The sequence below is a fragment of the Akanthomyces muscarius genome, chromosome 3 (assembly GCF_028009165.1).
Source record: "Akanthomyces muscarius strain Ve6 chromosome 3, whole genome shotgun sequence".
Lineage (NCBI taxonomy): Eukaryota > Fungi > Ascomycota > Sordariomycetes > Hypocreales > Cordycipitaceae > Akanthomyces > Akanthomyces muscarius.
The window spans coordinates 451,751-462,725 of NC_079243.1; the positions used below are offsets into that span (position 1 = coordinate 451,751).

General features: G+C 49.8%; 2 protein-coding genes across 4 annotated transcripts; both read left to right on the top strand.

Annotated features, from left to right (window-relative positions):
• Positions 1–1,005: 1,005 nt before the first annotated feature.
• On the top strand, positions 1,006–1,595 carry LMH87_001466 (uncharacterized protein; the record flags this gene model as incomplete). Its single annotated transcript, XM_056192744.1, has 2 exons — positions 1,006–1,034; positions 1,097–1,595. The coding sequence occupies 2 exons, from the start codon at positions 1,006–1,008 to the stop codon at positions 1,593–1,595; spliced, it is 528 nt and encodes a 175-aa protein (XP_056049849.1).
• A 5,526-nt stretch (positions 1,596–7,121) lies between these two features.
• Positions 7,122–9,175, top strand: LMH87_001467 (uncharacterized protein; the record flags this gene model as incomplete). 3 transcript variants are annotated; one of them, XM_056192746.1, is made up of 5 exons in its annotated part: positions 7,122–7,286; positions 7,337–7,813; positions 7,872–8,130; positions 8,186–8,968; positions 9,018–9,175. In XM_056192746.1, 5 exons carry the CDS (start codon positions 7,122–7,124, stop codon positions 9,173–9,175), a joined length of 1,842 nt encoding a protein of 613 aa, XP_056049851.1. The 3 variants fall into 3 exon arrangements, with proteins under 3 accessions (XP_056049851.1, XP_056049852.1, XP_056049850.1); XM_056192747.1 differs by having other exon boundaries at positions 7,872–8,090; positions 8,209–8,968; XM_056192745.1 differs by lacking the exon at positions 9,018–9,175 and having other exon boundaries at positions 7,872–8,090; positions 8,186–8,206.
• Positions 9,176–10,975: the final 1,800 nt, after the last annotated feature.

Here is a 10,975-nt window from a genome sequence, read left to right on the forward strand (position 1 = left end):
GGCCTAGTTGTGTGAAGCAATACTACCGCATATATACCACTCTGAATGCCAAACTTTTGTCATTTTTATCGCCACGGCTCTGCAAAGACGGTAGTGGAACGGACAGGCGGCCAGAATAGAAAAATAAGTGAAAGTGGACGGGTGCCAAAGTCACAAAGCGGACGAGTCAAAGACCGGGTAGCACAGCCAGAAAACCAGGCGACTGGCGTAGGTCCTGACAACCAATTTCATTGGAAAGTTCAGCATGCAATGGTAGGGGTTCAACAGACCAGGTATTGCGAGAGGTTAGCCACTGCGAAGGATTAGCGGGCTACTGCGAGGGCTTAGTGGGCTACTGCGAGGGCTTAGTGGGCTACTGCGAAGGCTTAGTGGGCTACTGTGAGGGTTTAGTTGGGCTCTGCGGAGAGCCAGGACCCCGTGGCCAACAAGAAAAGGAAATGCGCACACGCACAAGACAATGTTCAACTCAATGCAGAGTCTCACCCAACAAACTCAAGCAAAGTGGCGCATGAGAGAGCGATCAGGGTTACAAACGAAGCCGTGGACACCATGGCCTCAGTCAGTATGCGGCAAGCTTGCAGAGAAATACTGCATTTACGAAAAAGGCCGCTCAGCAACGCTGAAAAAGTACCGTATATGATGCCGCAATATGCCGAGGCGGACAAGTTGGCGGTCATTGCGCATATTCGTCAGTGCAAAGACCATGTCCAGCACTTACGCTCTAACACTCATTTGAGAACTCTGGTGGATAGAGCGGAGCATGAACTAGCATTAGAGCATTACGAAGAGTGCGACCGGGCAAATGGTGGTCACGGCAGGCATGTCATCATCGATGGCTCATTTCAAGTCTTCTTTGCTGAACATTGGTTGCCGGAGTGGATAGAGACGCTGCCCAAGACGAATCCCAACTTGGACGATACGATGGCAACTAAATGGAGAGACAAGCTTTGAATCGCAAGGTTTTGGCGAAAGCTGTGCATTGCATACGGCTGCGGAACTATATGGATGCTTCCAGGTCGATGGAAAGACACAAAGTGAGTTTGAATAAGATCACAGTGCCCTGACAAAACACTGTCCACTGACATGTATGGGGTAGCGTAGTAAGACTCATGGATGCAGAAATACAGGCGGTGCTGGCTTTTATTGACAGAAAGCACCCAAACCTAAAAGAAGAGCTGAAACTCCTTTCAGAATTCACGTCTAATTTCATCCATTGCGGCAGACTACCAAATGAACGCCTCAAGATGGAATATTCGAGCGACGGCAAGTTCAATGAGCTTCTACTCCCGGAAGATGAGTGCATAGGAAACGGTGGCGGGCAGAGAATGACTCTGCAGTTTGCGTGTTCACCACTTGCCGTTTCGAATGCAGTGGCAAGTCAGCCTAGCACTGGGGCAGTGATGGTACCGCTGACAGCACAGTTCGCCGGCGGGTCGACAGCGAATATCCAATCGCAGAATCATCCCCATTCTGCTCCCTCTTCACGCCCCCTTGAAGGCGCTCGATGCTCTCTCCCTCCAATATCAAGCCTGCCGCGGCTCGCCGATTCGCCGACGACAGAGCCATCGCCATCAGTCGATGAGCCCTACAATTAGAGATACGAACACAAGACTGTGCCATTGTTAGTTTGAGAAAATCTGGTGGAAATACGAATCACCTTTCTTCTCACGGTCGTGCTTTGCTAAAAAGCGAATCAAGAGTTCCTTTTCCTATTGAATCCATTGTTTCAACCATAATACGCCACGGCGATTGACTTCGGATACAATCTAATTTTTCTGATTTTGGTTCTTCCTTCTATTCTGTTGCCTACATTTCCGTTTCCTAGGCGCCCGGGCTTGTCTGAGCAGCTCTTGCCATGAACCAGCAGCTTTCACTTTCCACGTATGGTACTTGCGTCTTGTAGGCCGCGGCCATGGAATGAACAGGAAGTCTTGATAGCGGGTCGGGCTGTTTGGTTCTGTTGGGATATCATCGTGGAGTTCGGCATTTGCGGTCGCACCATCTAATAACCTGGTGGTTAGCGCTGCTCTATGCTTGAATGTGGAATGTAAAGAAGCGGTCCCTGAGCGCACCTGTGTTGGCGCTGGTCATTTCAGTCCGAGTGCATTAGCCCTATAGCTTGTAAGAAACACTGGCGATCTTGATTGTCGTTGGATTGGCAAGAGAATGCTAACGGCCCGCGGCTAGGTCTGGATCAATGGGATAGGCGTTTTATGGTCTATATAGCTCCAGAACTTAAAACTGTGTTTGCGAAGCGTGATTTCTCCCTTTATATGTCCGCGGGTAACCGGTGATTGAAAGCACCACTCCTCTTCGGTTATCTTTCCACTCTTCCGTCACTCGTACTCACATGGGCTCAGGTGACTCGTTTTAGATGACGAAGCCGATGCCCCTGCAAATGTCGACTCGAGGTAAAATTAGCCTTGCGAAAAGCGCGCGTGAATCAGCAGCAGCGTGCTGTGTCTGGTGCGTCTATATTCAAGCGGCCTTCCACTCGGTGCACCCTCCGTGTGTAGGACTGACTTCGGGGTCTATAAATACCACGAACAATGCTGCCGAATTATTTCAGATACCTAGAGCTATACAACGGCAAATTGCTGCGCAAGCAAGCGCGCTTCTACCATTCGCACAACTCGTAACTTTCAGGATCGTCCACATGGATCAACTCTCAAAAAGATCCGTCGCGGCGCGGCTTGGCGCATTCTTCTTCGTTCTTCTAGATGCGACACTGGCTGCTCTCAACTGCCTCAACGCCCATTTCGCGATTTCTATAGCAAGCGAAGACCTACTTAGTGGTCAGAGCCATCATGAGATCCTTGCCAGTCAAGTGCAGAACTTTACTAGGTTGGGCGTTTCAGAGGCGACAATTATTATCACTGCCATCGCCTGATCCATCCACGCCATCGCCGGAGTTTTGTTTATCTGTTATAGCAGATGCGATACACTCTGAATTTCCTATGTCTCCATTCAGTTTGTTTTGGCAATGATGCTTCTTTGCATAGGCGGGACCCTGGCCGTCAGGATCCCGGCCTTTCGCCCGCTTTTCGAGATGTACCACGGCCGATACAGTAATCTGTACTACTATACCATTTACTATGGAAGTATCGCAGAAGCTGTCTATGGAGAGTTGTGGATCGCTGTCCCATGTACAACTTTGGCTGCTCTCTGGGCGTGGGCATGACTGCCGTAGAGCTGATCAGCGACCAGGCATAAAGCTCTTGAATCAAGATATTACTCTGTGGTAATTGGACGTGAGGTTCATCATTGGAAGAGATTGAAAGCACTCTTTTTCCACTGGTTCTCAGCCATGACAAATTTGCTATACGCTGCAGCTACAGCCTAGCTGTTTGGGTCGCTTTAATCTATCTGCCTCGATGTCTTCGCGGCACCACGAGCCAGTTTGACTAACGGGTTTCAGTGACTATTTGAAGTTAACTGGCAGCAGCTGATGTATGGAAGCCGATGCAGGGACATGTGCAAGGAAGCAGTGCTGTAACATAAGGTGATCCGGAGTGGCTATGAAGAGAGGCAAAGAACTAGTATAATATAACACATTATATCAAAAGTCAAGCAATGTCGTGACGTATCCGCCGCCGCGTTTATTTCGACCAGCTTCGGCGATATTCGATTGCCAACTCTGGTCCAGCGCGAACTAGCAGTAGCGGGACCATACCTGGTGCAAAGGTGTTTGCGGCGTGAACCTTTTGTCTGTCCTTCTTCCTGGCTGCTCTGGCTCGTTACCACCGCCGCCGTGGCTCCACAGAGCTTAACCAGCCAATCGATAGTGGCTTTCTGGCTGTGCGAGCAGACTTGCGCTCCGGCCAATGGCGGGTCTCTCCTTGCCAGCTTCTTGACAGCTTATGACCAGTGGCGAGCGAGCAGCTTGCCACTGGTTCGTTTGTTGCTTTTTGGCTCTCACTTCGTCGCGCATTTGCCGGTGTTTGGCAGCGGCCCGCTGAGTTGCTCAAAAGCCAGTACTCGTCCTCGTACAGAATCTTCATGCTTGTCCTCGTGTGACTTGATCTACATCTCTTTTAGGGAGCATTGGTAGTGTCCAAATGTGCAGGCCAAAGTTGTGAGAGAGCTGATCTTGAGACAGAGAGAGCTGAAAAAGGGTACCGTACAGTAGTATCTACTGATTTGTCCCTTATTTAGAGACTGGTGCTAGCTCTGAACGTCTAGGTATGGGCAACTTGCCTCCAGATCTTTGCAAATGAAACGACTTCCCACAGCAACAAGCAAGCGACCAGCACCGCATTCGGAAGCTCAGCAGCCGACGATTTGCCGCCCGTCTTCTCCTGACTCAATCGACTTCGCTATTCAGGCGTTAGGTGGGAGCACCGAGGCTATACAGCTATGGAAGCTGCCAAGCAAGGCTGTCGCAGCCTCGTCACAACAGCGCATCGCAGAACTTGAAGAAGAAAAGAATTGTCTACGACGCGATATTAACGCGGAGGGCCAAAAATGCCAATTATTACTAGACCTGGTACCAGCTCTGCGAATCCAAATCGACCAATTGCAGCGAAAGGTGGATGAGTACGACGCCAGGATTCAGGAAGCGTGTCAGAGTTGGGAAGCCGGCCGATCAGTAATGACATAGATTCTTTTGTTCTTCTGTACCTCGATGGACAGGCAATGTACTGTTATCGAATATAGTATTGACATACGCAGTCTCAAGTAGGAAAGCGTTAATTACAAACTTCTTTCACATGCCGCGCCACCTCTCGAAGCCAGGGACCGATCACAATAAGTTTTCCAGGCACATCAGGAGCACGAACGATCAGTTGGCTATTTCTCCCGCGCTGTCACAACCCGTTATGACGCAAGTGTACCGCAGCTAGAGCTGACTTTTGGTTTGGATCGTAAAGCATTGGTCTGCACTGACAATATTACCAGATAGAATGGCACAAACTGGTTAAGCCAGACCAGGATTTCGACCTCGGTGTCGGCGTCACGAATCCGTGCCAAGGTCAATACAGCGCAATGTCACCACTGATGTCGTGCGGTGATAGTCTGTGTCAGGAGTGTATAACTTTTAAGACCCCTTGCGCTGTCTCTTATATCAGTATGATGTCGATTCTCGGACACTCACATGGGTAGCTCTCGGTAATTTTGGGCGGAAAGGACGCGTTGGGTGACTTATCGCCGTGTGCAATAAATAGATACCAAAAAAAGCTACTTATTGTCGACCTAGGGCATTTCAATGATGCCAGGCTTAACTATATAGTATATATAGGACGGAGCAAATTTCAGCATTTGTACACATCCTTTAAGTCTGGTAAACAGCCCACCATGATGAGAAGTGCCGCTCTCCAGCACATTATCTGCCTGAGATGTCGGAAACACGCGGAAGCCATGTCGACGGACCACCCACAAGATTTCCACTTCTGTAAGATTGGCCACAACCTACATTATTGCGACAGATGCGCCAACGAGGTCGGTTGGTGGACTAGGGCTGGCGCGGTTCTGATGGACGAGCTGCTTAGGTACAGCCTGAATGAACAAATCAGCAGATATGATTGACGCTAACTATAGAAAAGAACTCAAAAGCCTCAGAGTTCAAACAAAGCATTGGATGAGTCGAAGAGTTTTGGAAAACAGTGATCGAAAGTTGTTCACGAACTATGGTACAGAACAGTAATTAAGCACTGAATAAGAACTAGATTGGAGATTTGAAACGTGAACAGCGCCTTTAATACCTTTCACTGAGTATTGTTATGTGCAAAACCAGCTTGAGGTCACTCTCTGTCTTTAAAAATTAGCGTGCGCTAGTAACAGCTAAAGAGGGCGGTGTTAGTGGGCGTTTCCAGGCCGTTACACTAATTTACAGGCCCGCGGGCCTGTAAATTAGCGCTGGTACCACCCATTTTTAGCTGTGACAGCGCAAGGCCTATTTAAAAGACAGAGAGTATGAGCTCAAGCAGGTTTTGCGCATAACAATACAAATGATCGGCATAGGAACAAACGATCCATAAACTAGTCACAGTGCCCTTGCGCTGATATTGTTTTGTGTGCAGAACCAGCTTCATCTTATATCCTCTTTATCTTTTCAAAATTAGCGTGCGCTGCAACCACTAAAAGTCGGCGGTGTTAGTGGGCGTTTCCAAGCCGTCACGTTAATCAAGGGGGCGGGTAGGCCGGAAAACAAGCACTACCAAACGCACCTCCAGGCGCAACAGCGCATGCTAACTCTAAAAGATAAAGATTATAAAGTGAAGCTGGTTTTACGCAAAATGATACATGTATATTTAGCTAGATTTTGAAAAGGACAATATGGTCCCCGATGTTATTGTCAAAATGGATGGTTCCCTTGCATATATTTTGGTTCGGTGCCAACTCATGGCAATGCACCATGCTAAGCTAGCACGCTGTCGCATGTCGCCGCTGCTAAGCTCAAAGCACAAGCCACTCTAGCCTTCGATTTTTGGCGGCTACTTGGGCTGCAGCAGCGGATCAGGCGACGCAGGCATTCATGGAAAACCTCATTGTCGACCAATATACCTTGATAGTCTGTATCGAGCCTCTAAGCACTTGTCTGTCGGAATAATTCGGAGCATATTTTTGCCGCAGGACAAGCGCAGGTTGGCGGCAAGTAGCTATGCAGCCAGAGTCGGACAAACCGATCCTTGTGCAATGGCAAAAAGCTCACTGGCTTCACACCTCTCCATCATCATTAGTGGGCACCATAAATCGTGCCTGGCGGAAGTGGACGCCATCGGCGTTGACTTACTACAACTGTTAAGAAAGCGGCCGCGGTCGAAGGGCTCACGCCTGGCAGAATGTGCATTGAAGCGCTCGACCGCACAACCCACCATGGGACGACGCTAATAATGTATCGGCAACTTCTGGCCAACGCTTGCGGCTGTCAACCACTTGACGTCTACCGGCCGTCCAATCCAGGCCGCCAGTTTGTAGACCCCAAGATGCTCTTTGAAAGACCCAGGGTGCGGATGGTGAATGGCAAAACAAGAAGGCTACTGTTCTCACGGAGCGGTCACTGTTGAGGGAATGGTGATTGTTACTTAAAGCTAGCCACCCTGCCAAAGTGGTGGTCATATTGTCACGACGTCGGGAAATGTCTTTGCCTCAGTTCTAATATCCAGATCAGTGCCATTTCCGCCATGAGAGTCGCAGTCATTGGCGGTGGTCCTTCCGGCCTAGTTACACTGAAGTATCTATGCGAGGCGCAGCACTTTCTCGGCTGCGAGCGCGTTGAAGCGGTACTATTCGAAGACCAGACGCACATAGGGGGTACCTTTTTCGCCCGAGCCTACGAAGACGCCGAGGTTGATTGCTCTATGACTAAAACAGTGCGTGCGCTAACACAAGAACGCAGCTAGTTTCCTCCAAGCAGCTCACTTCCTTCTCCGACTTCCGCTGCAACATTGGGAAGGATTTCCTCGCCGCGCCCGAATACGTGGAGTACTTACACAGGTACTGCGACAGATTTGACCTCTGGCCGCGCATCAAACTGAACGCAAAAGTTGTCTCGGTGAGGCGCGGAGGCTACCGCGGGCATGTCATCACTTACCAACGAGATGGGCGCTTGCTAGAGTGGAGGTGCGATGCGGTCGCCGTATGCTCTGGGTTACATGTCGAGCCGAATATTCCAGACATCAGAGGTGTAGAACACATACCACGCGTAATGCATTCCTCACAGTTCAAAGCACGCAAGCAGTTCAATGGCTGCAAGACCGTGATGGTGGTAGGCTGCGGCGAAACTGGAGCGGACGTGGCTTATCTGGCCGCAACGCACCCGGACGTTGACCGAGTTATTCTGTGCCATAGGGACGGTTTCCATTTTGCGCCAAAGGTTCGTTCTCCAAAAGTGACCCCCAAACTTCCGTAGAGTCTAATATGTATGGTGGCAGCGCAATGCCGGACCTGTTTTGCTGCCCATCCTTGGCCGCAAACCAGATCCGGCGGAGCCCGGCATCCCGATTGATGTGAGCCGAGCGAACCTTTTCGACACAGCATACGTCCACCAAATCCTGCGCCACAACGACAAGCTACTATGGACCTATTATCATCTTTATATCAAGAGCCTGCTATGGTTGAGCTCGGGGACAACCGCTGGGATGGACCAATGGGTAGGCGAGATCAGTCCAGAGCGCCACCATCCCTCCAAAAGTACCCCGTTCTACGTATTTGTGCGATTATGACACTGCGCTAACTGATTTGCTAGTTTTTTTTAACAAGTCCATGAAGGTCTGCCCGTATATCAGTCTGCCTTACAGACCGCAGGTCCCCGGACCTCGTTTGTGGCTATATGCTCTTCGGTCAGCACTGGTACAGATTCCCGTGATGGATACAGAGGGACGATGTGTTGATTTGGCGCCATGGCCACGTCGATTTCTGCCATCGGGACTCACAGAGTTTGTGGACAATGGGCGACCGGAATACCAAAGGCTGCGAAACCGTCAGATACGTCCTGACGTGGTGGTTCTCTGTACGGGTTACCAACAAAGTTTCCCTTTTTTTGACAGCCAAAGCAATCCACCCTACCAAACGCCCGATAGAGCTGATGTGCGACGTATCTGGGCGCGAACTGAGCCATCTATCAGCTTCATTGGCTTCGTGCGACCCTCGTTAGGGGCCATACCGCCTCTAGCAGAGATGCAGGCCCAGCTCTGGATCACTCACTTACTTGCCAGACACAAGGTTCCTCGGTCACTTCGCTTAGACGACGAGCCGCACTACCGATTGCGCAGTGTATCAGGAGCACGTGTTCTGTATGGTGTCGACTACGAAAGCTACGTGTATCAGCTGGCCCTCGACATGGACGCTGCACCTGGTCTCATAGACATTGTCTGCCTGGGCTCCTTGAAGCTGTTTCTTATCTGGGCACTTGGTGCGAACTTCAATACCAAATTTCGTCTCCGGGGCCCGTGGAAGTGGAAAGGCGCGCACCACTTGCTGGTTTCGGACGAGTTCTGGGACACGATCAAGAGACGTCCAATCATCTTCGGTAGGTTCGTTTGCGAGCTTGACATATCTTCTGGCTGACACATACTCAGGACACTTCGCGGTCTCTATACTCCCTATGCTGATTTTTGGGCCTATTAGCTTTGCCTGCTTTCTGGCGAATGGTTTTTCGGTATTGCTCCGACTAGCGCCAGATACTTTGCTATCTGGCGACCAGGAGCCGAAGTCTAAGCGCCCAGCGACGCTATAGCGCTTACTGCATTCATAGATAAGGGCAATGGGAAGATGAGAAAATGTTCACCTGTAACGGTGACCGCGACCTCGACTGATCATACCTTATAATACATACACGCTGCCGCAATTAGAGTTGAGGGGAATTGAAGATCATTACGGCGAGATGGCCGAGGAGCGGGTTTCCGCATCGATATCAGCCAACGCATGTGGCGACCGCGTAACTTTGCAGATTGCAAGTTATCTTCTGCCCCGCTTCGTTGGCATCTCATCATAGAAATCAGAAGAGATTGGATGCATGGGAAAAGAATGCTAAGAACATCACAAGGCGGTTCATATGTATCGCGAAGTTGACTGTTTACTATTATATAGGTATGCTGTTGGCTGGCGGTGTCCACCTACCCATTTCAGTGTTATCTGTTTTACCTGTAGAAGCCTCGCCATGCAGGGAATTCATTAAAATACTCCCAGTCTTTCATGTTCATAAAGCGGCTTATCTCATCCTTTGACTTGATTGCATTTGCTTCCCCTGGAAGAAGACAAAACACCACACGCGCCCTCACAAGCTGCTCTGACACATCTTTGTCTCCCTCAGCGGCGCGTACAGCACAGCAGGCAACCCCCCCGTGACCCAGAACATCTAGGGCAAGCCAGGGTGGAAGTCTATTTAGGATCCGCGATAGCGTGCGTAAATCATTATCCTCGGTAAAAGGCACAGAGGATCTGATAGCCTTGCAGACGACCGTAATTCCAAGTTCCAGAGAAGCATTTACGGCGAAAGCATGAAGTTTGGAGTTGTAATAACATGCCAGATGTGCTGAAATCGGATGAACAGACCCGGTTCCTGCTGCGCTTGACATTGGAAACTGACAAATTTAGATATTTGCATAAATGTATTCACGCACTGATTCAACTGAAGAGCTTACCATATTACCTTCTGCCCAAATCGTATGTTCATAGGTAAATATCTGCTGTGGCATTGTTCCAAAATGCTTTCGGCCAACTTGTCTGATCCGAGAGATGGGCAATATAAACAACATGTGTAAAATCTAGATTCCAACGGCAAATCGAGAGATTTATATAGGCAAAAAAAGACCCACCAGTGGGCAGTGTTTGGGCCGGCAATGGAATAGTAACACTCAAGGTTTTGAAGACAGGCAAATTCCGCTGCCGTGCGGGTGCCATTTGCTGAGGCACGGCTGGGTAAGCAAGCATTTCAGCCGGGGCGGCGGCATTATTTCCGTTGTTTCAATTCCCACCTGGCAACTATATGCAGCTTATACGGCAAGAACCGTGATACTATAGAGAGCATATGCTAAAAATCCTTGCCACTTGTTATACTCGTTTCTGATATGCCATACACTGATGACGTTGAATAGCTCAAGTCTAGCTCTAGGCATCTCGCGCGAGACCGTTCGTGAAGCCGGTCTAGCTACTAACTAGTGTGTGCATAACCGTCTCGCTCTTGTGCTGCCGGTGTGGCTGTCCCAGTCATGCAAAAAAGCGGTTTAGTCACGACACCATTTTCGGCCACGACACAGCTTTCAGCTACGACACGACTTTTGATCACAGCACGACCTTTGACCACAGCACGACTTTCGACCACAACCCATTCGCCAACTTTTGTTCGTTGCCATCTTTTCTCTGCATTTCCATGTCGACACCGGATGGTGAAGGATGAAGTAATAGACCATGCTTCACGAACTAGGGGTACAACTTCATTGGAGAGCAGCTGAGCCATGAGCTGGCGGCCACGTCAAGCGAGGGAGGCAGTGAGAAGAGAGAGCCATCATCACCTTCACGGCTGTTCTCCTGGCAA